Source organism: Empidonax traillii, unplaced genomic scaffold, assembly GCF_003031625.1.
Source record: "Empidonax traillii isolate 1590-97213 ecotype Southwest subspecies unplaced genomic scaffold, ASM303162v1 scaffold434:size946695, whole genome shotgun sequence".
In the NCBI taxonomy this organism is placed as follows: domain Eukaryota; kingdom Metazoa; phylum Chordata; class Aves; order Passeriformes; family Tyrannidae; genus Empidonax; species Empidonax traillii.
In genome coordinates, this window is record NW_020955627.1 from 740710 (window position 1) to 766776 (window position 26067).

Below are 26067 nucleotides of genomic sequence, written 5' to 3' on the forward strand. Positions count from 1 at the left end.
GGGGGAAGGGCTAAACAGGAAGGAAGGCAAGAAAGGGTAGTTTAAGCCATTTTGTAAATGTGTAATAAAACAAAAACTTCATTTGAAAACCAAAAGCTATAAGAAAAAAAATCAGTTTAGTTGTTCTTCTCAGGCATTCAATACAAATCACCAGAATGCAAATATATTCCCCTGCTTGGTGCGCAATCAGTGTTTTCCTCTGCAACATTTAATCTCATTTATCAAGCTTCTTAGTACAAATTAAGTTACGAGGTAATCAATTAGATTGAAAACACAGCTTGTTTCATTGTTTTAAATTTGCACTGTAAGCATATTCCCTCTAATTTAACAATTAGCTAATCAAAAACCATGAAGTGTTTATGTAGCTTGGCTTTTTATCATTCAAATTCCACTCCTGGATCATTGCAAATGCATCAGCTCAGTGGAGCCCCAGCTACAATTTTAAAAGCCTGGCAGAAAATGCATGCAGAGAGGGAAGAAGGGAATGCGTAGAAACCACAGTGTGGTGCTGAGGTTTGAGAAAGGAAACGAGGACTCCGGAAATCACGTCTCTTTTCCAGAATAAGAGACAAATTGCCTAAGGGACTGCAGCCTGTTTTCTCCTGGGATGATTTCTAGGAGGACTTCTGCAGAAGCCATTGCTTTACAAGGTTAGAGCAACGTGATGGAGGATGCTTCTGTACCCAGAGGAAGCTGCAGCTGCTCTCTGCAGATTCAGAAGGTTTTCCCATGGTGTGGGGGATTTATCAAAGGCAATGAGAGCAGAGGGAGTCCCTCAAATGGGACACCGCCTGATGGAAAAGAGGACAGAAATGGGCAAGGTGTTTTTGGTTTGTGTTTTTCATTCAGTTGTTAGCTGGGATGAATCGCTCTTTTCTTTAAAGAACAGTAATATTCCTTTAATTTATAGAAATAATTTGGATACAACAGTTATCATCTTTCGTGTAAGTTTAGATCTGCATATTCTGTGGTTAATGTCTTATCCATGTTCTGTGGCCTTGATCAAAATGATGATTAGGGAAACCAATCATATACCTGGGAGCCTGTTCTCCAATTTTATGGAAGTGGGGGGCTGGGGTGGAGTGTTGTTTGGGGTTTTTGGCAGTTTTGATTATTTTGTTGGTTGTTTTGTTTGTTTGTTTGGTTTTTATTATTTGCTTACTTTTACACTTTTCATTTCTTTTCAGTAAACTGAAGTTCGGAGTTTTTTTCACTGAAGTTCTTGTTTAGCTGAGCAAGTCAACATTTCCACATAACACCACAGGGGAAGAGGTGAATACCAGCCCTAAATGACACTGAGCAAGTACCTGCACCTTAACAGCTGGTAAGAATAGGAGCAAGTGTAAGAAGGATCTCCTGATCCACAAATGATCAGGCAGGTGAGAGAAAGCAGCAAGAACCTGATGCTGGCTGGGGGCAGAGAGCACAGGTTCATCCCCTTGTCCAGTCCTTCAAAGGACACCTTTAAAGGGAAAGCAGGAGGAGGGAGCTGAGTGACAGAAGTGGTGCAAAGCTCGCTGCTAAGCATGGCCATGGGCTGACAGATGAAACATCAGTGGACTTCGATTGACAGACTTCAGTGTTTTAACACTTCCACATCCTAACGTGATCAACCCTCCAGTAGGAAAACTGACCATTTACTCTGATGCTCTCTTTTTCATTATTTATCCATGCAGGAAGCTTCCCTTTTTAAGCCCTCATTGTTTAGATAGGTTAATGTTATTCCTAAGGAACCTTTTAAGGCCTGCCTTCTACTCCCATGGAGTTCTCAGTTCCACCATCCCTGTCAGGTTTGTACTGAAACAAACCTTAATCCCAGTCTGGCCAGAGCTCAGGTTCAAATACACCAGGTTCAAATGGTGATCTTAGCAGCAGCAGGTTTACAGTTGTACTCGATGATCTTCAGGGTCTTTTCCAACCTAAATGATTCTATAATCCTAAATAATTCAGTGTGGCTGTCTAGTGTGCCCAAACCTATAGGATCTAGAACTGAAACTAAAAGTGTTTGTTGTTTGGATTATATCTGTGATTTTGAAGTAACAGATATAACAGCCCAGAGAATGACAGAGGTATTTTTAGTGCTCGGCCTGGTTACAGGAACATTATGAGCTCTAGTTAGTTTGTCAGCAATAAATACCTGATTGCTGGCCACTGAGGTGAGGTTTTCAGCAAAACAGCTTTAATTGGTTTATTTGCTACTGTTCAGCAACAATTGACAGAAACATGGGAATGGATTTCCCCCCCCCTCCAAACACAGTTCCTTACAATATTCAGGACAACATTTGCTACATAAAACTGAAGCTGCCTGCAAAAATAATTCTCATCCACATGGCAATATCCTTTGCATTAACTTTACAATATAAACCACACAATAGCTACATCTGAAGTGTCTGGGAATGTAGCTGAAATGATCTCTTACCCCACACCCACATGCAAAGGTCCAGTCCTATATGCAAATAAAACATATCTCTGAGAATTATACACTGGGAAATTCAAATCAGCGGAAGACTACTGTTGATTCTGTGGTCAAAAGAGTCATGCTGTATTTGCAGGGAGCATGAAAAAGCTATCTGTTTTATACATGGGTGTAAATTCAGCAGAATTACACATTTGAAATGGAGAGTCCTCTCAGCTGCTCACATGAAAACCAGGAAGCAGAAAGAGATGAACAGATGGTCTCGAGATTTTCCAATTACAAACCTTTTTGGCAATACACAACTGGAGGAATTCCAAACATTTGTCACTTTGACATCGCTTTGCTATAAGTAATGGGATTTTTGTACTTATAAATTCTGAAACATGCTGCAATCTAAATCAAAATTAACACTTAAGGAGTTAGAGCCACATTTTAGAATAGGTACCAATCTAACAGAAGCATCTCAAAAGACATAAGGAAAACTATATTTAATTTGATGCTTATTCATAGACAAGATGCTGTAATCAAGCCAGAAGATGTAACAACTTCAAGCAGGCTGGGCACACTCACACTGTTGCTGACACTGTAGAATTGAAACCCACCATAAGGATAAGAGGCAGACTGCTAAATACAGCATCCCACAAGATGAAGAAATCCTCCATTCCTTAAGGGACCATTACCCATAAACTTTTGTCTCCATTTGCAGGATGACTGCAAACAAAGGAACTTTGAAATATGCGTACCTCCTTTTCTCCATTTTTTTTTTTAAATTTCTGTAAAAGAACTGCAATTCTTTAAACATCCAATGCTTAAGGGTATCATTTGTAAATCTTATTCCTAGCAGGTTATTAAAAAGGGATTAGATAGCACTGGGGTGCACAAAAGGTGTATAAATAGAAATGAGTGGGAACCTCATACAGCAGCTCAGAGCAGTTTGTGTGCATGCACACATCTAAAACCAAGAGTTTGTTTTAACATTTGGACAATTGTGGCTCTTGAAGCTCTTGGATTTATCTGTGCTCTCACATTCTGACTTACCACAGAAGCTGGGAGTGAGAGCTTGAGCTAATAATTTAATGAATTTGTGATCACTGGTAGACAAATATTTCATTTTTGAAGAGGGAGAAACCCCCTTGGGGGAGGGTGTTTGAAGGGAGAAAGATTTAAAAAAAAAAAGCAACTCACAGCACTTACTTTTTATTATAACTGTACAAATGTAAAGTGTATCAGTATTCCAGGTTGTCATTTTGCATTAGGTAAATGAATTATGTCCCGGCATGCTCAAATTGCACAGCTATAGGTACCCCTACCTTCATATCAAAGGGCACCACAGAACCTGATTATCAGACTCAAAGGAGAAACCCAGGTACAGAACCACATCCTTTCTACCCTAACCAAGTTATTCTTCCAGGGTATTCCAATGAGGAAACTAAAAGAGAGCTATAAGAATCTCTGGGTCATGTCATAACAGCTAAAGAAAAGAGGAATAGAGGGCATTAATTTCATTCTGCATGATAGTGGGGAGGTTTCAATGCCAAAATTTCTTTCAGAATCTGAATTTTGGCTTGGGTTTCAAAATTATCCTATTCAGTGCAAACCAGCAAAGAAATTACTTTTAAATTCATAAGAGCAATGGCAAAGATAAAAATATTTATGAGAAGACTTACCACTCAGAAAACATTTCTGAGGAATCTTCCCCAAACCAGAGCTGACACTTCCTAACAACCCAAACTATGGTTATAACTTCAAAAATCATAGCCCATACAAACCAGAAATGGAAGGAGTTGCTGGATTCAATAAAGTGGTAATATGCCATCCAAAATTAGGACTTCTGTTCAATGATGTGAATCTTTCGTTCCAGAAATGTGCTTTTAAATCCAGCAAACAAAAACTCATGCTTACTTGTTATTGGTGGGTCCTGTTGCCAGGACATCCGACTGCAGCTTTGGGAAAAATCCTTGCTCGTACTTCCCTTGGCCAATCTTCATGTCGAGTAAGTGTGGGTGGATTGCTGTGTGGTCAATCTTCATCAGCCTCTGCTCGATGGACTGGGCTGCAAGTTACAGTCACAGGTGAACAACTGCGCTAGAGAAACACCTGAGGGCACGTGCTGCCACAACAGGAGGGGTCATGCTCACATCCCTGAAAACACACTAAAACAGTTAAATAGTAACTTCAGACATGGAAATCTGTCGCTTACAGAAGTGATAAGACACTTGGGTTTTTTTTAATTTTGCTTTTAGTTTCTTTACCCAACACGACTAGCACTGGCACAAGAACGTTAGATGTTAAGTTAGCAGGTATTTACAGGGATGTATTGTGAATTGGCAAGTACACAGTGCAACCTTTCCCTGCAATTCCTTGCTTGGTTTCAAGGCTCCTTCAGTAGAACAGAGACCTCTGAGGCCACCTGCAACTCTGTGTGGGACTGGGCACCTCGCTTTGCCCACACACATGCTCCTGGATGGATGCATGGCAGGGGGAAACCCGAGTTCTGCAAACATCTGGCACCTACAATGATCCTCCTCCTCCTGAGATCAGATATGCCATTACTGGGTGACAGGCCTTCAAAAAGCTTAGCTAACTGTAGCAGGGCCTGAGCAGCATCAACAGGATGAAGAGATGCTTGGAAACAGAGGAGGCTATGGTAAGAGCAGAGAGGGCTCCCCAGGAATCTTAGCTCTACTCGGGTTCATTATTTGCTTCAAGGACATGAGAGTTTCAATCTCAAATCTTGAGCAGGATGAAAATAAAACCTGTCACCCTCTCAACACTGAGTCAGATGAACTTGTGAAGAATTGGGGTATATGAGGGAATTTAGCATTTAATTAGCAACTTTAATATTCCACTCTTTATAGTCCACCCATTTATGGGCAGATCTGTTCTTTCATCATATCACAACTAGGGAATAAATACATAAAATGTGGAAGCTAAACCCCTTTTCCATTTTCCTTCAAAAACAACACAGAACTAATTTCCTAGTTTACAAAACTGTGATGGGAAAGAAACTGTCATAAGATTTACATACATCATCATTAGAAACTTGGCAGGGATTCTTTCCCCTTTAAAAAAAATAAAAATCACTTTGTAGGGTTCCATTTTGGAGAAAGGAGTGGGTAGTGTGGGGTCAGAGGGTTTGAAGGGTTCTGAAAACAGTAGGTTAAACAAACAGGTGCTGGATCAGTGCTGGGGTGACATATATTGTGAATGGTAAATATGAAGGAAAGTTGGTATTACAATCAGTTTGCTGCTTTTCACAAGACAGAAAATGAGGTTCTGGTGCCACAATATCTGCCAAAACTAGACGCTGAATAGACAGTTGACCTGCAAATTAGAATTGGGTTTAGACAGAAAAAGTTAAGCAGACAGAGATTTCTATTTTTGCCATGTTTATAACACGTGAAACATTCTGAAAGGAGTTCAACAGAAGAACCCCAGGAGAAATGTGTTTGCCTCAGTTTACTAATATGTATCCCAACAAATTTAAGAATACAGTTTCCCTGTATTACTTGGAAATGAAATAATACTTGTACATGCATTGAGTAAGTAATTCAAGTATAATTTGAAAATGCATCCTGTGACTGTAATGGAAAATAATCCAAGCCTTCAGTACACAGTGTATTGTTCATTAACAGTGAACATCTATTGCTGGAGGTACTAAATATGCCACACAGGATTACATGCCCAGCATCCCCCACTGCTCTAACCAAATGGCATAAGGCAAAACAAGGTCTTTTTATGGGAAGGGGCAGACAAAGCTAGTGGAACAGACACTGGGGCTCGACTCCTTGGCGTGGCTGGCACCGGTCCCACCACCACAGTGAAGGAAAGCTCTCCTGGCAACAGAACAGGAATTGCCTGAAAGGAGAAATTCTGAGCCCAGTGCCATGGTTTGGGCTGTGTTTATTAATGGCACCAGCCCAGGAGAGCTCAAAGGGAAGGTAAAGGCTCACGCTGTTTCTGGTGTTTAAAAGCATGCTGAAGTTTTTGCTTAGGGGAGATAATGGCCCTGCCGAGCCCTCAGATAGCTCTAGAACTTCCTCATTGACTGCAATGCTCAAATGACTGAGGAACTCTATTTCTTTGTGGCTGACATTGTACTTCTGAATATTTTACTATCCCATCTGGACGTACCTGCTTCCTTCAAAGTGCTGCATTTCTGGTAGTTGGATGTCCGCAGTGCAGGGGCCCTTACATTATACAGCTTTATTTTCTCAATTCGGGAGTCAAAAACTCGTAGGAAAGGGTCCTTCTCTTCCCACTGGGAGATTATCTTATTATCTATGAAGGTTGCAAACATCTGTGTTTCGATGAAGTGTGAAAGGAATGGGAGGTAAGGCTCAGGTTGGTCCGAAAGGAAGGAAGCCTGAAACAACAGAACAGCTCGTTAGTGCCACGTTCCCACCCAGTGCTGACATGAGGAGTCATCCTGCAGTAGTGAACCAATCCAGCAGCCAGCAGGAAGGCTTCGGCAAGGCTTCCCCCCCACAAAAACACCTCTCAGATAGGTTCTGACTCCATCTACAAAAGGGGTTTGGTTCACAGGTCACCTCTTTGGTCACAACAGTGAGAAATAAGTGGTCAGGGAGGTTTCGTGACAGCTGGAGTGAAGGGGAAACGAAGTTACTGAAGAAGTGCTCATGCTGCCAGCTTTTGCAAAGCAGCCTAGCAGCTACCACCCACAGAAACAAGCCCTGTGCAACACATGCCAGACCGCCACCATGTGTGCCCCCACTGGGGACCTCTGGTCTGGGCATTCCAGCTTGGGATTGTATCCCACATTAAGGTGTCATAGGCATCAAGGGATGCACAAATGCTTTTCAGCTAATGCTCTTTTGTGATGTTACACAAGGCAATTAATCATGAATTTCCAATTAGAACTGACTGTGTTTTTAAGTCTCTAACTGAGCTTTGAAAAGCCTAAAATTAACAGCCCATTTTATTGTAGAAGCACTGGCAGAGATTGCCTAAACTACCCCATTCTTTTGGATGCTGCACTGTTTAATGCCTGAACACAAACCAACCAATAAAAGGCATGGCAGCAGTTTTTTTATCAAAAACTGACTCAGATCAGTATATACCTGTTCCTCACTGCTTATCCTTCTAACATTCTCCCAGGAGAAGGATTTGTATCTGAAAAAGCTGATGGCTAAGAGCACTATCTACTTTGCAATCCCTAAGAAATAGCAACTGAGCTTCCAACATTTCTCATTCCTTTTGCTAGTCTACTGTCTCTATTTCTCCATTTCTAATCTCAGCTTCCTTTTCACTCTTGTGTACACACTGCAATAGAGTCACAACAGTACTCTTGTGCCACACCAAAGTGATGACCTTCAGAACAACACTACCTGTTACCAACAACCTCTGCTGTGACTTTAGGTAATATGAAAGGCCGGATTTGTTTTTTGTCTCATGTGTGCACCTCTCCTCTCAGCAAACAAAAAAAAGACAGACAGATAGAAAAAATAGTCACTTTCCACTGCTACCCTTCCACCAAAGCCACATGAGTAGCCCCATCACCAGGCAGAAGCCTGCCAGCATGGTTTGTTCAAGCTCTGACCGGCTCTGAGGATGTGCACCGATGTGGGCCTGTGTAATGAGAATGGACAAATCTCCCGGTGAGGCAGAGGAAGAACGGCAGATTAAAGAGTACCTAGGCTACGTACACATAACACAGCTATGCTCCCTCCCCCTCAACAAATACACGGCTATCTTTACTTTGTCAAAGTTTTGCATTTGTTCCCTGTTAGTCAGCCACGACTCCATGTCAGGGGCAGCCTGGATGACGAAAGCCTCGTAGTCTGCGAACATCTGTGTGAAGCGGTTGGCGAAAACCTCACGAAGCTGCACGTTCAGTTTGTAGTCCCTCAGCTCAAGCTCCTCGCATGACAGCTTGCCATCCTTCTCCTCTGTGAGGGGGGTTGTGATTTTTTCCATCGTCACGCCCGTTCTTTTGGCGAGGGCCTGCAGGCGAGCGATTGTCTCGTTGCCCTTCAGCAGCTCGTACATGTTGAGGGCGTTGCTGGGGATGTTCCCATTCTTCTTGTCATTCACCAAGTCACTAAGAACCAAGTTCTTGAGTTTGGTGGCACTGTCACTGCAGTGCAGGTTGCCCTCTGGGGGGATCCCAAACTGCAGGAGGACCTCAGAGATTTCCTGGATAAACTCCAGCTTGTTGGGGAACTGGGGGAATTCCTCCGGCAGTTCGATGAAATGGTTATCGATGTCCACAAAGCACAAGTTTGCCTGAAATACAAAGAAAAGTTTCAAAATGGACACTTGAATTGGCTCCTCTGTGATGTAGCCTTATTTTCCCAGGGTGCTTCCAGACAGAAGGGTAAGTACTCACATATGGAGGAGACTTTAGCTGTCTTGTCTAGCCTGTGACATTTCAGATTTCAGTCAAGCTCAGGGCCAACTGGATGACAATGACTTAATGAATAAATAAGTCTCCTGCCCTCTCCTCTGCCATCACCACTTACATATCCCAAACTCTGCACTACAAGGATTTGATAAGCCCTCCCAGACCAGCCAAGGACACAGCAGCAAGCAGGGTAAAATAAAATTCTCAGCTCATGTAAGTACCCTTTTTATGAATTACTGCACCTCCTGGCCCATTTATTTTACCAGGATCCAACTGCAAGAAGCCTGTGCTACCAAGGAACAAGATGTTCAGTGAGAAATATGACATTGCAAGTAGCAAACTACAAAAGAGGGTCCCATGTAAATCCTTTGGGATCATGTCTGAGTATAGCTTGTCCACTGGAAATAGTGCCCTATTTCCCCACTCCCCTGACCCCCTGTTTCCATGGAGGCTTTTAATCTTGGCAATTCCTCTGCCTGAGATTTAAAGAGAGTGCTTTTAGCTTTGCTATGAATGGAGATGGATCTCAGCCCGTAAGATTAAAGTTAAGACATTAATCTAGCAGAGCAGATACTTTTACCAGGAAAATGTCAATGGAGGGATGGAAGAATCCCACATAAAAATTAATTACATTGCAAATGCACCCTCAGGAATAATAGTAGAATGAAAAACAGTAATTGATCTTCTGAACTGAGGCTTACATCTGAAATTTGCTGTCTGAGTGCACTGTGCTAAGTAAAATCTTAAACCAGGTCAGATTCCCGAGCTGCTGAACTCTGACAGGTTTTGCCCTGGCATAAAGCTGCAGAAAGGGAGATGCAGAAACCCACAGGGCAGCAGCAGCAGGTCTTTGTTAGCTTGATTTGACCATTAGCAAAGCTCCTCTGCCTTCTCCAAGGCACTTTGACTGTTCTTTACTTCTTACCAAACACTGTAGACTAATCTTCAGATTATGTGAACAGAAAAGACTTATTTTCCTCCTTTTCTGAAGAGGTTAATTTTCAGCAGGACAATACATTCCACAGCAAACATGTTTATAATATATCAGATATTTCAGGGACATGGTTGACATTAATCACCTTTCACATAGATACTTTAAAGGGTATTAGGATTCATTTGGTAAAGCAGAAGTGTCCCTTCAGCTCACTTTTTCATATTAAATTTAGTCTGTACAAAGAAAAGCATTTCTTCTTACAAAATGATTTGCTTTATTTAACTATGCAGCTATTAAAGAGTTGTGGTATGCATCAGTACGGTTCTTTAGCTCAGGGACTGCCTTCTTATCTATCAATATTTCATTTCAAAGGCTTTTTAATTTCAGCTCTGCATATAATTTACAAAATTTGAAAAATGAGATTTGGATTCAGAAAACCCCGGGGGAATTGGTCTCACTTCTCTCTTCAAAAACATCTGATGATTAAAGTTAATGCAGAGAGATTAGTAACCTTAAGACAGCATGATGGCCAGTTGTTAGAATTTTTATCTCTAACAAACAAATGGTTTATATTTAGAGCAAGAGCTTGAAAAGCTAGCCTCTGGCCTGAACAATAAAGCAGTGCTAAAGTGAACAGTGCTTCACCACTGCTCGCATGCTGAAGGGTTTTTTGTTTTTTTATTGTCTAGAGGAATTTGAGATTCAAGATCTTGTCTGTTCAATATGCCTTCTTTCTTTCCCTCTCCCAGAGTTACTGGACTTGTGGTGTTCATGAATGCTGATATTTTTCACTCATTTGTTAAACATCAGGGGTGGGGGACAGATTCTAGCCCGCTATTGCTCTTCTCTCCCTGGTGATATTTAATTTGCTATTCCAGTGATACTTCAAGCCTGTCACATTAAAATTTTAATTTAAGGAAAATGACAGCTTAATCTGCTAACTAAAAGCATGTGACTAATGATTTTTAAAATCACAGTAATTATATAATATTAGCATGATTTTACTGAGGAGCGTAGCTTTATACCAGCTCCATTTCCTCATCTGTGCAAATTTCATATGCTTTGGTCATTGTATCCATGAGGTAAAAGCTGATTTGCAGTTACATGCCACTGAGGCTAAGACTCAGTCACCTCCATTTAATACTGAAAATAGATCTCTTTAAAAAACTGTATTATCCTTACCCTCTGTGTATCTCTCCACTTCCACATACAAACTCCCTCTCTAGCATATTCTCCTTGGCTGCGGCTTCCAACCTGCCTTCCCAGTAAGAGCACATATCTGCAAGCCTTAAGGACTCTGCTCCCAGGAGAGGTCTCTGCACATATCTGAGCTCAGCTCTGCCACTGTCATACTGCCATATGAATGGTTATTTTGGGGGTTCCCACTGATTTTAAGAAGAAACCCAAGTTAAAAAGCACGGCTTGTTCTGCTTCCAGTCACCATCTGGAAGGCAGACAGGTTAGCCACATCCCAAAGATTCTGCTGTATGACCAGATTAGAATGTGAAGCTGTTTTCATCATCTCGGTCAAATTTCAAGGAGAAAAATCTCCATATTTTACTCTCTACCATCACCTGGGATTTTAACACCTAGATGATGACAAGGCCTTCTCCTTCCTTTTTTCTCTCTTTAAGTGGTTCACAGGCACAGTATCAATGCAAATCTGGCTTGTTTCAGGCCAGGGCACTGGTCTAGTAACAGACCTCAACCCAGCCAGGAATGAGGCTGGCAGGGCAGGGCCACAGTGCCAGAGAGGCCTCCTAACACCAGGCATGGCATTTTCCAGCAGGAATTCATACACAAATACTAATAACACATTCCAGCATAGCAACCCCAAAGACAGAGACGGACCTCCTGAGGCAGCTCCAGCTTGGAGCGGTCGGTCCCCTCCTTAGACTGCAGCCCCATCAGGTAGGGAACAGGAGCATCCAGAAAATGCAGGAGAGAGGCAGGAAGGATGGGGACGTACACATGCTGCCACTGAAACGGGAACAGCAGCGTTGTGATTCCCTCTGCCACTGTCATCAGACGCTGATAATCTAGACGGGGGAGAGAGAAAGACACTGAATTACATCCCTGTGTTTTGCTTTTGAAATCTGTTTGGTAAGGACATCAGTGACAAAACAAGAGAGAAATCATGTTTATAAGGTAAGATGTTCTTTTGAAAATAAGACAGTATTTACAAACCTTAAACTTAAAAGCCTCAGACATTATTTAATTTGTCAAAGCTCACTACTCCCAGAAAAACTGCTGAGCGTAGATATTCACACCTTATCTAGATCTATGCTGTCACTAAATTAATTCCTGCCTGCTTCTGCTCCACTTGCTACTACTTCTAAGGCTGAATGCACTTCCCAGAAGCCTTGGCTTGGTCACATATCAGCAGAAGTTTACAGTCCCTAAGTATTTAAAAGTACTGCTTTCAAGTAAAATCCAAACAGAAGCCTAAGATAAATTTAGTCCTCAGAAATATTCTGTGTAGATAGCATATTTATATTGCATTACTTTTCCAAGTTTCTATTTAATCCACTAGTTCATTGTTTTGCAATGTTTTGATTCAAGTAAACACATCGCACATTATTTTTTAAATTAAAATTTATTTTGATCCAGCTGAGCTGCCAAAATATTTCAGAGTTTGGATAAGAGCAAATTCTTTATCAAATATCCAGCTGGTGTGATGGAATGCCACAATCTATATATTAATATAAATGAGGAAATACACTGAGAACAATATTTAAAAAACCATATAAATAGATAAATCACACATTGGTATTAAAGAGATGGTCATCCTTAAAGCAAATCTCAAACTGCAGACATTCCATTTGGAAACAGGTAAAGACCCCTGGGTCTCATAAGCTGCTGGTGAATGTGATACCAGATGACCAGATGTTTGCTTCTACCTCATCTTACAGTAGCTTCTGAATTAATAAAAACTCCCCCTAAATTTCGCAGAACACAAAAGTACTTAACCCCAGATTCCTTAGGAATCTTAGCTGATCACAAAGAAGCCGTGGATCTCATTTAAGGGTAGTGGTTAAAGACAGGAACACCGAAGTGCAAGGCTGTGGCTTGCACAGACAAGGGGGGGAGTCAGTTCTGATTCCCACCCTGGGCCTCTGCCACTTGTGAAAGCTGCTCTTCACCATTTGCAAAAAGAGTTGTTCCCCTCAGCTTCAGTGCTTAGGTATGTCATCAGCAAAAGGGGCAAAAGGGACGTGTCCTCTGTGGCTGTAACCAAAATCAAGTCTCTTCAGTGCCAGGTGAGTCTCACAAGCTTTGGCTTGAGCATCCAAAAGATTTTCTCTCTCACCAAGGCCAGACCCAGATCCTTGGTAACACTTGGATTGCTGCCCATGTCTCCTGATCCCTCTGCCCCACACCAGGAAATTAAAGATACATGTCTGAACACTCTGGTTTGGAGTAAGGTATGAAGGCTTTTTTCCTACAGCCCCACTGACTGCTTTTGCCTGGAGAGAACCCAGCCTGGCCCTTCCCGTTTCCTGAACAAGCAAGCCAGACACCCTGGAAAACACCAACAACAGCAAAAGCGCTGTCATCTGACACTGTGCAGCTATTAGGAGGTCACTGGGAAGATACACTTGAATAAATATGCAAATTAGAACAACAAATTGCATAACCCATTCTCCTTGCTAGCACTTCTCTTTGGAAAAGCAGCCTCAATCTGCAGAAGGTCAGTCAGCAGGGCAAAAACATTTTTCATCTTGTCCTACTAACAGCTATTCACTCAGTCTTCCAAATTAATTCATGCATGCAAGTCAGTCTCAAGGTTACACCTCAAAAATCACTCCCAGCTACAGACCAGCCATTTATGAATCCCTCCCCACGCTGCAATGGTCTATAATTATACATGTCCATTCTCTGCCTTGTTGAGGAGCACGTATACAAACCCAACTTACAGTACCTACTGGCAAAGCTTAGGAGTCTCAGAACATTTCATAACTCTGCAGGCTTTAGAGGTTAAAAAAAAATCAAATACAGAAAGTAACATGTCTTAGTATGCATGAGAATTCAAAGTCCCTTCTGATCTATGTAGCCACATGAAGTAACAGGTTTTGACAGCAAAGGTGCAAGTATCTTTTTGGATAAGGGCATTCAACTCTGGAAATGCGTGCTCACTTTTCTCTGGTACTACTGATAACACTTAACATGTTCACTAGCACTAATTTTGTAACCAATTTACTATGAGGAAATCTGTTTAAAAAAAAAAAAAACAAAACAGCCAAAAAATCTCTAGTGATGATCAAATTATTAGGCTAATTGTTACTATCTAGCAATGCTTGTCAGTGATTAACAGAGGTAATCAGTTCAATTTTGACTGAAGAGAGGGAAGTTCCCAGGTTCCTCCAGAAAAATAATATAAAAAAAATCTGAAAACGGTTCTTTTGATACCTGTTCAGAGAAGTCATAAACTCTGGTTACTTTTTATGTTCATTCAAGCCTGCAGAAGGTTAGACACCTATCCTGTAAGGCCTGAAGTGTTTTGTTTATTTTTCATGGAGAGATTCTTTTACTAATCATCATTTGTGGGAAGTTTACATGGTTACCGAGGAAAACCTGAAAACCAGGGACTGCTCTGTTTTCCCAAACCAGAGACAGAAAAAGGTGAGGCAGAATAGAAAAAACCCCCAAAACCTAGGGAAAAAAAATGGAAGTGAATGGAAAAAACAGGGTTTGTGTAGACTCACTGTGCTTGTGTAAAGCGAGAGAGTGTTTCCAGATTCTATCCCACATCATTACTACACTTTGATAACAATCTCCAACTTCAAGACAAGTTTTGCCAGTTATTTTATGAATTACAGGCCTAGGTAGGAAAATTATTCTCTGATCCTACTCCAACCCATTCACCCGTCATCAAGAAACATCCAGAAAAAGATACAAAAAGTAAAAAGACTGTCTGGGTGATATCCAAAGAAGGTCACAAACTCAGAGAGATAAATGACTCAAATCCAGGCATTTCCTGAGATCTGTGAAATAAATACTTTCCTCTTCTTGAGGCTCACCCACCTCATGGGTGGGTGAAGTGGTGCAGTGGAAGGCCCTGCCATGCCAACAAGGAAGGTTACTACCTGACTGCTTTAAACATGTAAGCAGAAGGTCACAGCCCATGGGGATGGTCCACAGCAGCAGCTGCTGCCACCAGAGCAAAGATATGGTCCATGCAAGATCTTCCCAGGTATAGAAATTAGTAGTAGACAGTTGAGACCTAAACCCAGGGCAGTGCCTCCCCTTCTCTTTGCTGTGCAGCCCAGGACAGTGGAGAAAGGACCCAAAGGATCCCGAGACTTGCCAAGTGTCCCGAACAGCAGGCGTGTCTCTCTAAAGCATGCAGATGGGCTTTGAGCTTTATATTTCTCCTGCCCTGGATCACCTTTTCATCTAATTGCTCCATCTCTCTAACATGCATCACATATATTACACTGGCAGTGGTTGTCCCCCTGTACTGAGCACTGGTGAGGCCACACCTCGAGTGCTGCATTCAGTTTTGTCCTCTCACTACAGAAAAGACACTGAGGTGCTGGAGCATGTCCAGGGAAGGGCAACAGAGCTGGTGAAGGGTCTGGAGCACAAGTCCTATGAAAAGCAGACGAAGAAACTGGGGTTTTTTTAGCCTTGAGAAAATGAGGCTCAAGGGAGACTTTCTCACTCTCCACAACTACCTGAAATGAGATAATAGCAAGGTGGGGGTCGGTCTGTTCTCCCAAGTAAAAAGTGACAGGATGAGAAGAAACGACCTCAAGTCGTGCCTGTGGAGATTTAGATTGGATATTAGGAACAATTTCTTCACTGAAAGGGTTGCCAAGCAGGGAAGAGGTTGAGTCACCGTCCCTGGAGGCACCTAAAAGACGTGTAAATGTGGCACTTAGAGATATGATTTAGTGGTGGACTTGGGTTTACGGTTGGACTTGATGATCTTAAAGGTCTTTTTCAATCAAAATTATTCTATGATTCTTCACGTTCAGAGTTAAATCTCTAATTTTTTCACAGAATGCTTTCCAAAAGAAACTGCTCAAGGAGGATAATCCCAGGGCAAAGTGGTCCCTGGGGCTTCTATTGCAACTGCTGCCTCCTAACAACCGCTTAAGCTGGATTTGGCACAGCACTCTCTCTCATACTTAACCTTCTCCCTGAGCGAAGAAGAGGGCAAAACAGTCAAGTTAAAAGGGCTTGGATCAAACTGTCTTTTCTGGCATCATCTGCTGGGGGCCCTCAGCCAAGTCCCTGTATCTCAGTTTCCTGGGCAGGACATGTAACTGCAGCAGGGACCTGCTCTGCCACAGGCTGCCAGTTCTGCATGAGCACCACGCTCCAGCCACACTTTACAAAGGTCTGGTAACATTCTCATCTCTCATAAAAAACAATGGAGTGCTTAAAATGCAAACCCTGAGACATTCCTGTATAATTACGAATTGCTGTTTTCTGCTGGAGATGGAAATGGTTTCAACGTTTGAACAGCAATTCCCTATAAGTATTTTTCTGAAAGAGGACAAAATTGACAATTATTTGTCTCGATGTTGATTCTCCACAACACAATAACAGGAAAATAACCAATCAGCATAGCATTACAACAGATACTGTGCATGCAGAAATATCTATCTCAAAAAGCTTAAAGTTCAAACAGAGGCAGTGACTGAGAAAACAAAACAAAATAATCTACCTTGCATTTTCCAGGCTCTATAGAAGCTCTGAGATGTTAAGCAATTCACAAAGCTCAACATAAAAATTACTTTTCCTGCTACAAAGGAGTCTGATATTTCAAAATCCTTCAAATGCTGCAGCAAAGCAGATCCAAGACCCTTCTAAAGGGAAAAGAGGCATCAGTGTTATCCCTGCCAAAACAACTAAGATCTCATTCAGGTGCTACTTCCAAAACAGGTTCAAATCTTTGCTCATAATCAAACAGAAGAGAATTTCACCTGTGACCTTCCCAGCAAATGCCCAGCCACAGGAATTTTGTGTATAGGACACATGTAAGTGCACACATGCTCATTCACACCGGAAACGGCATTCCTGCTGTGATCAGTACGTGTTCCAGTTTCAACACCCCCCTTCTTCCCAGTGAAAGAACAACTTGGCAGTATTCCAACTCTCTGTTCCTGTAACCTACCAAAGGTATGGCAGGAAGCCTACCACAGAGCTGGAGTTACAGCCTGGATCTTCTTAATCCAGTCCAATGCTTTAAAAACAGATTGTGCTTCTTCCCTTTCCTTTTAAAGTCCCGCTTTATGTACAATTTGAAAGCACTTGGAAGTATCTGAGAGGATGAGTAACCTGGACACCAGTTCCTTTCCTCTACTGCTTTCTGAACATGCATAAAGTATAACTGCAGCTTTGCAAACCTATTTAAAGATATCCTGGAAGATGGTAATCAGATGATGTTCTCAGAGGGTACTTTATCAAAATGCACAAAACAATTCTAAGCAATAGTTTTAAATAAAACAAAGTAATAACGGAAAAAAAAGATCATCAATGAAACTTAATGAATAAAAGCTAATTCTTCAGAGTGAAACACCTGTACAGGCTTTAAAACATTCTTGTCACCAATAGTTTTTCAATAGTCAAAGTATTGTAAGCAATTGCTGTTCAAGTGCCTTTTTTTTTTTCTTTCTTTTTTTTTTTTTTTTTTTTTTTGTAACAAGACATGAATTAGATGAGCCAGGAAAAAACCGGAAAATATAAGAGAATATTTTGCTTTGAGTTCTGAGCATGAGTCAGGAATGGCACATAACTGTTATGAGACCTGTCTTGGGGCTTTGTACCTTCAGATCTGTGATGTTTATATATAGCCTACAGCAGATGAAAAACAAAATCTGAAATTCACATCTGAGACAGAAATTGTTTATGAAAGCAAAAGGTTTTCAAATCAGATCTCAGCAGCTTCACAGAAGCAGCGCATATAAGTGCTGCAGACATCAAAGCACCCTGGAAGTGCTTTTCATCTGGTTTGTATACTGGCAGCTGTGATGAGTGGCAAGCCAGTCCAGGTGATTTTCAAGAGATGTTCAGATAAAAAGCACAGAAATGGTTCAGGAAATGTTTATTCACCATACAAATCACCTTGCAGCAGTGCTACATTCAGGGAACTTGTGCAGGTGCAATGACATGGGGTTGTAACCAGCAGCCTGTCCTGGGGAAGTGCCCCATGGCATCTCAGTGCCCTTCATCCCTAGTGGAAGAGTGGATTTATCAGCAAGTGACAGAGCACATGAGTTACTCCATAAAAGCAGAGTGGCATTTTATGCAAATATCAAAATACATATTTTCTTTAACAGAATGGTCAGGATGAGCCTGCCTGAAGTAAGCATTAGCCTCTCAGACTGGGGATCAGCTCTGCCCAAAGGGAAACATCCCAAGGCCAATATTCATCAAAGCCAATCCTTACCCTTTTCCCTCATTGGCAAATGTATAATGTAAAAAAAAAAACAAAACCAAGAAACCAAACACTTCTACTTCAATGAATTTCCATTCTATGGTTTATCCGTGTCACAGCCTGCCATCAGTGGTTCAGCATAAATTAGTGTATGATTAAGAGCCGCCTTAAGAATTAGCTCCCATTACCAGCATGGTTAAGTCTCTGAGAGGAAGGCAAAAGTCCGTGACAAGGCTGACAAGGTGCCAGCAGGGCACATGAGGATGCTCCTGAAGACACAGGGAGCCCCTTGCTTGTCCCTGCAGCTTCTGGAGCACAGCAGGCTCCCAGGAGGCACTGAGGTGGTGGAGAGGACACAGACACCAGCAGGGAACAACTTTGCTCAAGACCACTTTTGATTGCCATGATATTAAATCTGATATTTGCTGTAACTGGAGTGGAAAGGTCTAATTTACCTTTATTTCCCTCATTCTTAAAAGGAAAGAGGTTTCATCAGGGAAAATAATGAGATCCAATTAATGAGGTGGTGGAGTGTGTGTGCATACATAGTGTTCAAAGCAGTGACCCAATCTTCCTTTACAGGTCACTGTGAACACAAATAGGAGTGTGGCTGCAGTACAGACCTGTACTAGCTCCTTTTCCCTATTTCCAGATGCTTTAAACCCTTGACTTTTCAGGTTGTATTGACTTTGGCCAACAAAATCGAGCAACTTTCAATTAAAAACCAGTTTTGACTTTTCACCTGAGTCAAAAAGGAAGAGTATAATTCATTCTCTGATTACTCTACCCAGTTACTTATCTCCTTTCCAGGGGATGATGCACTGCAGCCTCCTCTGAGTATGGGGTTGTTGAGGCCCCAGTCCCACCCAGGTCTCTTTCACAGCATGGACAGATTTTCACAGAATATGCTGAGTTGAAAGGGACCCATGTAAATTGTTCTCTGCAATAATCTCCCACTGATTTTGATGAATACTAGTGTGGAGGGCACCTATTTAAACAACGAGCAGAAGAGCAAAGGTTTTCTACATAGCTATTCAGTGTAAAAGTGCTTTAAAAGGCAAACACATCATGTGTATATTAGTTTTTAAAAATGTCCCCCAAAACTGACTTCACAAGAAAGATTTTTCAGACACTACCTTTTTCTAGGCAATGAACTTATATATGCATAGTCATTTGTATTATACTTTCTAAGACTGAAATATTCTTTGCCTTTTTTTTTTTAATCTTGGAGAAGCAATTACTCAAGCCCTTGGAAAATGCTCAAAAATATAATGAGTAGAAACAGTATAAGCTCTAAGAAGTTTATCTTTGTCTCATCCACACATTCCCTCTCGTGCTTAAATCCCTGGAAAGGCAGACATACAGAACGGATTGCTGAGGTTTCTGCAGAGCTTACAGTTTAATTCATCTCCCTCCAGCAGAAATCTCGTGCCAATGGTGTTTTGTTACCGATCCTTGGGAAATTGTAGCAGCTATTGCAGAGTGGACATAACAAGACCCTTACATCTGCATGGTTGCACCGGCGAGCTGTGCTCTGAATAAAATAAAGGGCACTTGCAAGAACATTGCAAAGACTGCAACCCAAAGAATTGCAGGGAAAAACATTCTAATCTCTCTCCTTGGTTTTCAAAGCCCCAGTGTTAAAACCTGTCCCTGTTTAATCTTAAAAGTGTTCTCTATATGCAGAGGGATGTAACCTGAAGACTCGGAGTTCAGCTTCCAATGCTTTCAGGTGCAGCTTTTTATATCCCCTTTGCAGATCAAAGCTGGCACTTCGGGCAGTCTCTTACATCTGCCCACCAGCAGTGGTTTTGATTAACTCCCTGGAAGTCCACACTGTCTCCATGAACAGTAAGGGCTGCTCTTTTCAGCCTCACCATTGGGGTGCAAGCACAGGTCTCTGCCAGTCAGCCAGCTGTGTCACTTTGTTCTGCCTTTTTGCCTTAACGCTGCCACAGCACCATTTGCAGCTCCCAAGAAGCACAGACATTTCAAAGCTTCAGACTGAAATGCCTTGGTCAGAGTGGCTTTTGCCCCAGAAAGATACAGATACCTACACTATTAGATCCCATACTGTGGTTTGTAAAGCCACAGGGAGAGCTCTGTAGCACCAGGCTGTTTTAAAGTATAAACTGTAAAGGTGAGGATTAAGGTAGTTGTCTGCAGTCCAAAATGCAGCTTAAAAAATGAGCTCATCATTCTTTAATGTCAGTTTCTCCACCCTTCTGCTAGGCCACCACAGCTGTAAATTGAAGTTACAGTTCACTACAATCCCTGCATTTTCCCAAGTGATGGGATACAACTCACTTGTAAAAACACCACGAACAATGCAACTAGATACCCAAAGTTGACTGCAGCAGCCATGGTACAAACAGCTACCCACTGGTCCTGTCCCCACTGCAGAGCTGTGCCAGACACTCTTGGATCATGCTGGGAAAACATCCAGAGCAAGCTGGGTCAAGTCATCCAACACCCTCACCTATCCATTTAGTTAGATGCCTTTGTTCAGGCTGCTGGAAACACTGTGCCTCAGTTACAGGGTTAAAAAATAAACTTTCTCATCACCAACTCCTAGTTCCCTTGAGAAAAGCCACTCCAGAAAAGCCAGTACGGCCTCTGTGCAACCTTACAGACAGCCCTTCACTGCTGTTATCACCATCTAGGCTCATTGTATGGTCAGGGTTGTGCAACCATTTATATTTTCACTCAACTTTCCAAAATAACTATTTATTCTTTAAAAGAATAACAATTTTTTTGGCAAGATTGAATGAAAAGCTTCAGGGCTAGGATAACCACTAATAAGTCAGCTTTCATTTCCCATACGTGTATTAGCAGCTCTCCCACTGAAATAGTTTGGTGAACTAAAGTAGGTTTTGGTGCAGTGCTCTGATTTCTTGAGTATTATAGCAGTACGTCAGTGAATTCTGATTTTGGGTAAATAACACTGTCTTCTTTGAGACTGCAACCAATGGATGCAAGACCATCTCCTACTAATTTCTTGTTGAGTTTGGGGAGGTCACAGGAAGGTCAGGCTACTGGAAACACAATCCAACGAGTCCATCCTCTTTAAAGCAGGAAGAGAAGGACGGATGAACTTGCAAAATTCCTCTCTCTTTCTTTATTTTGGAACAAGAGATACGTAAGCCAAAAACCTTTACTCTTTTGCTTTGAAAGAACTTGGGAGTTAAGAAAGTGTTTTTCCCCAGTGCATCTCAAAGCTTAGAGAGATTTCAGTGGTATCTAAGCTGGTTATGTCTCAAATAGGAAAGTAGCTGCTGTTTTCTCTTTCAGGAATCACAAGACTGACATTGAAAAGAAGCCACAGAGCACAATTAGCCAAGTACTCAGCTGTCAGGGTGTGCCAAAACTGAGGCTTTGCACTCACCCTCCACTCCACACTCCTCACCTCTGGGAACCAGCATTACGATGCTATTTACATCATCACAGAATTTCCCTAATACAACTATACACATTCCCCCGTGCACCGTTGGGTTGTGTCTATAATAGCTAGGGAAGTAAAAGGTCACATCAAGGGCACCCCCGGATTCACAAATAATAGAGGCATAGAAAAAAAAAAAATCTAAGTTTTAGAGGGTAGAAAGGATTACTTCTCATTATCTCATTTTTGTTGAAAAAAACCCCAAAACCAACAAAAAACCCCCAACACCAAAAAAACCCACCAAAAAAAAAAAAAAACCAACCGAAAAACCCCCCTAAACCACAATGAAAACAAACAGAATCAGTACGCCCTCAAATAATAGTCAGTTATTGGAAGAATAACATTTTTTCAACTTCCAGTGGCACTGAAAATTGAGTGAAAATTAGTGTGTATTTTGTATCTGTCTGAAGGATTGTTACAAAAGTAATACATACACAGGTTGCTCTCCACATGCACAAAATATAAAAATATAACCCAATAAGCACATTTTTCCTAATACTACTACCTTAGAAGAAAAAAAAAAAAAACAACAGTTTTCAGTGAGTCCATCAGCAAGGACCAGGGTGGGATTGACTAGAAGGGATGGGAGGGGAAGCATTTTAGTGGTGCTGCTGTTTAATGTCAAATCCCAGTGTAAAGTAACAAAGGCAGCACAATTCAAACGGGGAAGAAAGGGGTAAGTGCACACACATACACAGGAGCAGAAGGGAGTGGAAAAGGAGCCTAATCAAAACTAACAGCTGGATTTCTGCTCATACTTCAAACTGAGAGCAGATAAAACCCTTCATTTTCAGTTCTTGAAAGCAAACCCCTGAAACCCATGCGGAGAAGAGCTCTGCAAAGAACCAGCAATCCTTTGAATTCCATCATTTGCAGAGGAACTACCATCTTTTCCACCTCCCTGAACATTTTTGCCCATTCTCGGTCATTTAGTTATTAGCACTACCATTACATAGTTACTGACCTTTTCTTTTCTATGACAAACACAAGCATTCCTTCTTGGAGCCTGAAGGTTCACTACCTGTACTCATTTTAGATGACTTCCCATCCTCTCTCCCCTCCTCCATTTCAAGCTGTGTGTTTCTTGAGCCACATCTCTTGAGAAGCCTAGGTATTCAGCATCTTTTCCTCTTGCCAGTAAAAGGTATGTATACCTCCTGGCTTCATGTTTTTCATTCTGGTCTGATGAAACCAGTCCCCTCAATACCCCAAACATTTTTCCCTGAAACACTGTTTCATAATTTAGGGTCAGCATCACAGATGCCATTTGGAAACCCAAATAATATGGACAGGGATCCAGTGAGACTTAGAGGAACTTCCAAAAACCCTGAACATCCCTTTGAAAGCCATAAGAAAACTTGAATTTGACATGTTTGGGCACTCTGGTGCATTGAAACATTTGCAGCACTTACTTTTAGTATCTGAATATCACCAGGGACAGACCCACAGCAACCAGTATTGTACAGGAAACAGGAACAGGGGTGTAAAACCTCAGAGCATTCCCAGCGCTAAATCAGGATTCCCCCAAACCTGTAGCAGAGTATGGCACTATTGCAGAAATACACAACCATAAGAGAAAAGGTACAGACCAGATTTTCGAAAGCTTGCTGGCACACTTCAACTGCACAGGCTTTGTGCAAGCAACTTCTGCCAGTGTAGCCAGCCTTGGCCAACTGCAATCTTTAGTGTGTCAAAAAGAAGTACCAGCACCCTCCAAGTGCTAAAAAACTCCCAGCATTTTAACCAGAACATATCCATCACACAGGAGGGAGGAAATTTCACCCAATCTCAGTATGCTGCTGAAATTTGAAAAACAAAGTAGCAAGAGTGTCTTCTGCAAGATGTATTACACTTTCTGCTGGTATTCCTGCAGAAGACAGGATTTGTCTCATGCTGTCTTGCAGCATGATCAAGGGCAGTGTATGGATAATAATCAAATTAATTCTGTTGCTAGCTTTCACAAGTGATAAATACAACACACAACTGAACAAGTAGCACCAAGACTGCCTGGAGGAAACAATTATTTAGTGCTTTCGTTAGGACAGACTCACTTCTCTCACATTTTTTCTTTGCATTCTCACATTTCACAAATCCCCTAAAGATCAACATTAGCTCCACGTTACATTAAATTATGTTATCTCCTGTGGCTGCAGCTGCCCGGGAACTGCCTGATGGAAACAGACCCAACATGCACTGCCAGACAAGCACCCACCTTGCGAGTACAGAAGGATCTGCATCTCCAGAAGAACGCAGGTGAAAACTTGGACCAGGTTCTCCAGGCCCAGCAGCTCGAAGACCTCCCGCAGTGGGTAGTCAGAGAGCGGCAGCTCGTTGGGCCCAGGCCTCTGGCAAATGATGGGCTCGTAAACCCCATAAAACTTGAGCGACCTCCCCGGGGGCGGCAGGGGCACCTCATAGAGGATGTTGTGGATGTAGCTCTCCAGGGGCAGCGGAGGCGGCTGCTGGGAGGTCACTGCCTTATAGAGCTGGATCAGGAACTTCTTGCAGGCTTGCATGAAGGGCAGGGGGGTGATGAGGCAGATGCATTTGGAGACGTACAGCGTGTCTCTGCTGATGTCGTAGGAATTGTACCGCTGGAGCTTGGCGAGGGACGTGGCGTCGCCCTCGTCGATGCTACTGGCCAGGGAGTCCATGCTGCACGAGGAGGAGGCACAGACACTGCTGTACTGCTCTGCATTGTGCATCTGGTACAGCGTTTGCATGGCTGTGCAGATCTGCTTGCTCGTGACCTCCTCATAGAACGTGAGCACAAAGCCGTACGTACGAGAGCCATCCTCTCTGGTGATGATGAATGAGTGGAGCTGTGGATCCCTGTTATCTGCCTGCGTCCTGAAGGACAGCCCTTTGGGCATACACAGCTAAGAAAAGAGAGAAGATATAGATACAGTTATCTAAGCTACAATTTTATTTTGTTATTTTTGCACATTCTTTTTATCCGCTGCATCACAACAAGCCATTTATCACTAAACATAATCCCCCTGAAAAGTATCCAAGAACAAACAGCCTAAAACTAATGCTACTAAAAAGAAGAGGTAGACATGACTGAAGAAAGGAAAACACCTTTCAAAATTACCCATCTATTAAGTCATTACGACTCATTTTCATTACTTTCTGAAATTTTCAAAGCTGAATAGTCTTTGTGTCATTTACTTAAGTATCATATAAAAACATCCAGTTTCGTTCTCATTTCCATATATCATGCCCACAGTGCTCTAAAATCAGAGAGCCAAAGAAGCATCTTATACCACTGAATTAAAATGAAACAGACTTCTTGAATTTCTTTGATCTTCCCTAATTTTATGGAAAAAAAACCCCCACAAACCAAGCCCCAAATGACTGGCAGATATTAAGCTACCACATTTACTTTCTTCTTTAAGTGCTACAAAATAGTTTAGATTGGAAAAAAATGGAGTCGGGGGGGATAGGGAGGGAAACACCCAAAATCTATGACAGCCTCCTTTTTGATCTACCACTCAGCAAAATCCTTTGCAGTGATTCTACTACACTGGGTGTTTCTCTGAAACATGCCCCTGGTGATAACTGGAGGCATTTTTCCAGACATTCCTCGGGAGTGCTATCAGCCATCTAATACACAATAGCAAACATCCAGCAAAACTTGTTTGAATGTGCATCAGCAGGAAACTCCTCATGTTCTAGCTAAATCAGTATGTTTATAAACGAAGAACTAAAGCTGCCTTTGTACCCTCTGTCTGAAGAAATAAAAAAGAAAGAAGAGAGGGAGAGCCTTCAAAGCGTTTCTCCTTTTCCAAAAGGCAACAGTTGAAGCCGACTTTCCCAAGGGATGTGAACCTACACACAACTGAGTGTATCCCCTACTGCCTCACCTTGATCTGAAGTAAATTCTTCTGATGGTAGAAGAGGTCAAGAGAAATAATCATACATTTTCAGGCACATCCTACCCTGAACTTCTACAATGCACCTTGCACAGACCATTTGAAAACCTGATTTGAAAAGCTGCTACCAGCCCAGCTGAGATTTAGACAAGTGGTCCAGGACTCACTTCACAACAGGTTATCAGGCTCCTAAATTATTCAGGACAGCTCTTATATATTGCTCAAAAAGGTAATGCATAGGGAAAGAAGTAGCCTGGAGCTGGCAAAAAAATTTAATTCAATTGATGGGTTTTGCTGATACAAACCATGAAACTGCAGCTTGAACCATTTTTAAACTGCAGCCACATTTTCATTCAAAAGCTTTACAGTTTTTATTGCTGCGCTAACAGTAGTGCCATGGTTAAGGCTTCTCTAATAAAGAAGTAGTAAAAAATCCTTGTTTCACACTTATTTAAATTTATTCTGCCCAATAAATATCTCTCTTCACCTCATTTTTTTGACAGGCTTGCTTAATAAAAATTTATTTCTAGAATGTAGGCTTTCAGTGGTGGCTATAAGCCTTATCAAAGCCAACCAGGTTGAAATCATAGGTTTAAATCTTAATGCTATTGAAGATTATATTTTTTCTTCACTATACAGAAAAATACCTG

The 26067-nt window shown here is 41.8% G+C and overlaps 1 protein-coding gene across 2 annotated transcripts in view; it reads right to left on the reverse strand.

The window, feature by feature from the left end:
- DENND5B (DENN domain containing 5B) overlaps positions 1 to 26067 on the reverse strand; it is a 110249-nt gene that overhangs the window by 29052 nt on the left and 55130 nt on the right. For both annotated transcript variants that reach the window (XM_027894602.1, XM_027894601.1), the window contains exons 3-7: positions 23755 to 24421; positions 11566 to 11753; positions 8135 to 8662; positions 6551 to 6782; positions 4319 to 4469 (exon numbers count right to left, since the gene is read on the reverse strand). In XM_027894602.1, coding sequence (XP_027750403.1) covers positions 4319 to 4469; positions 6551 to 6782; positions 8135 to 8662; positions 11566 to 11753; positions 23755 to 24421 — 1766 coding nt within the window. The remainder of the gene's footprint in view (positions 1 to 4318; positions 4470 to 6550; positions 6783 to 8134; positions 8663 to 11565; positions 11754 to 23754; positions 24422 to 26067) is intronic.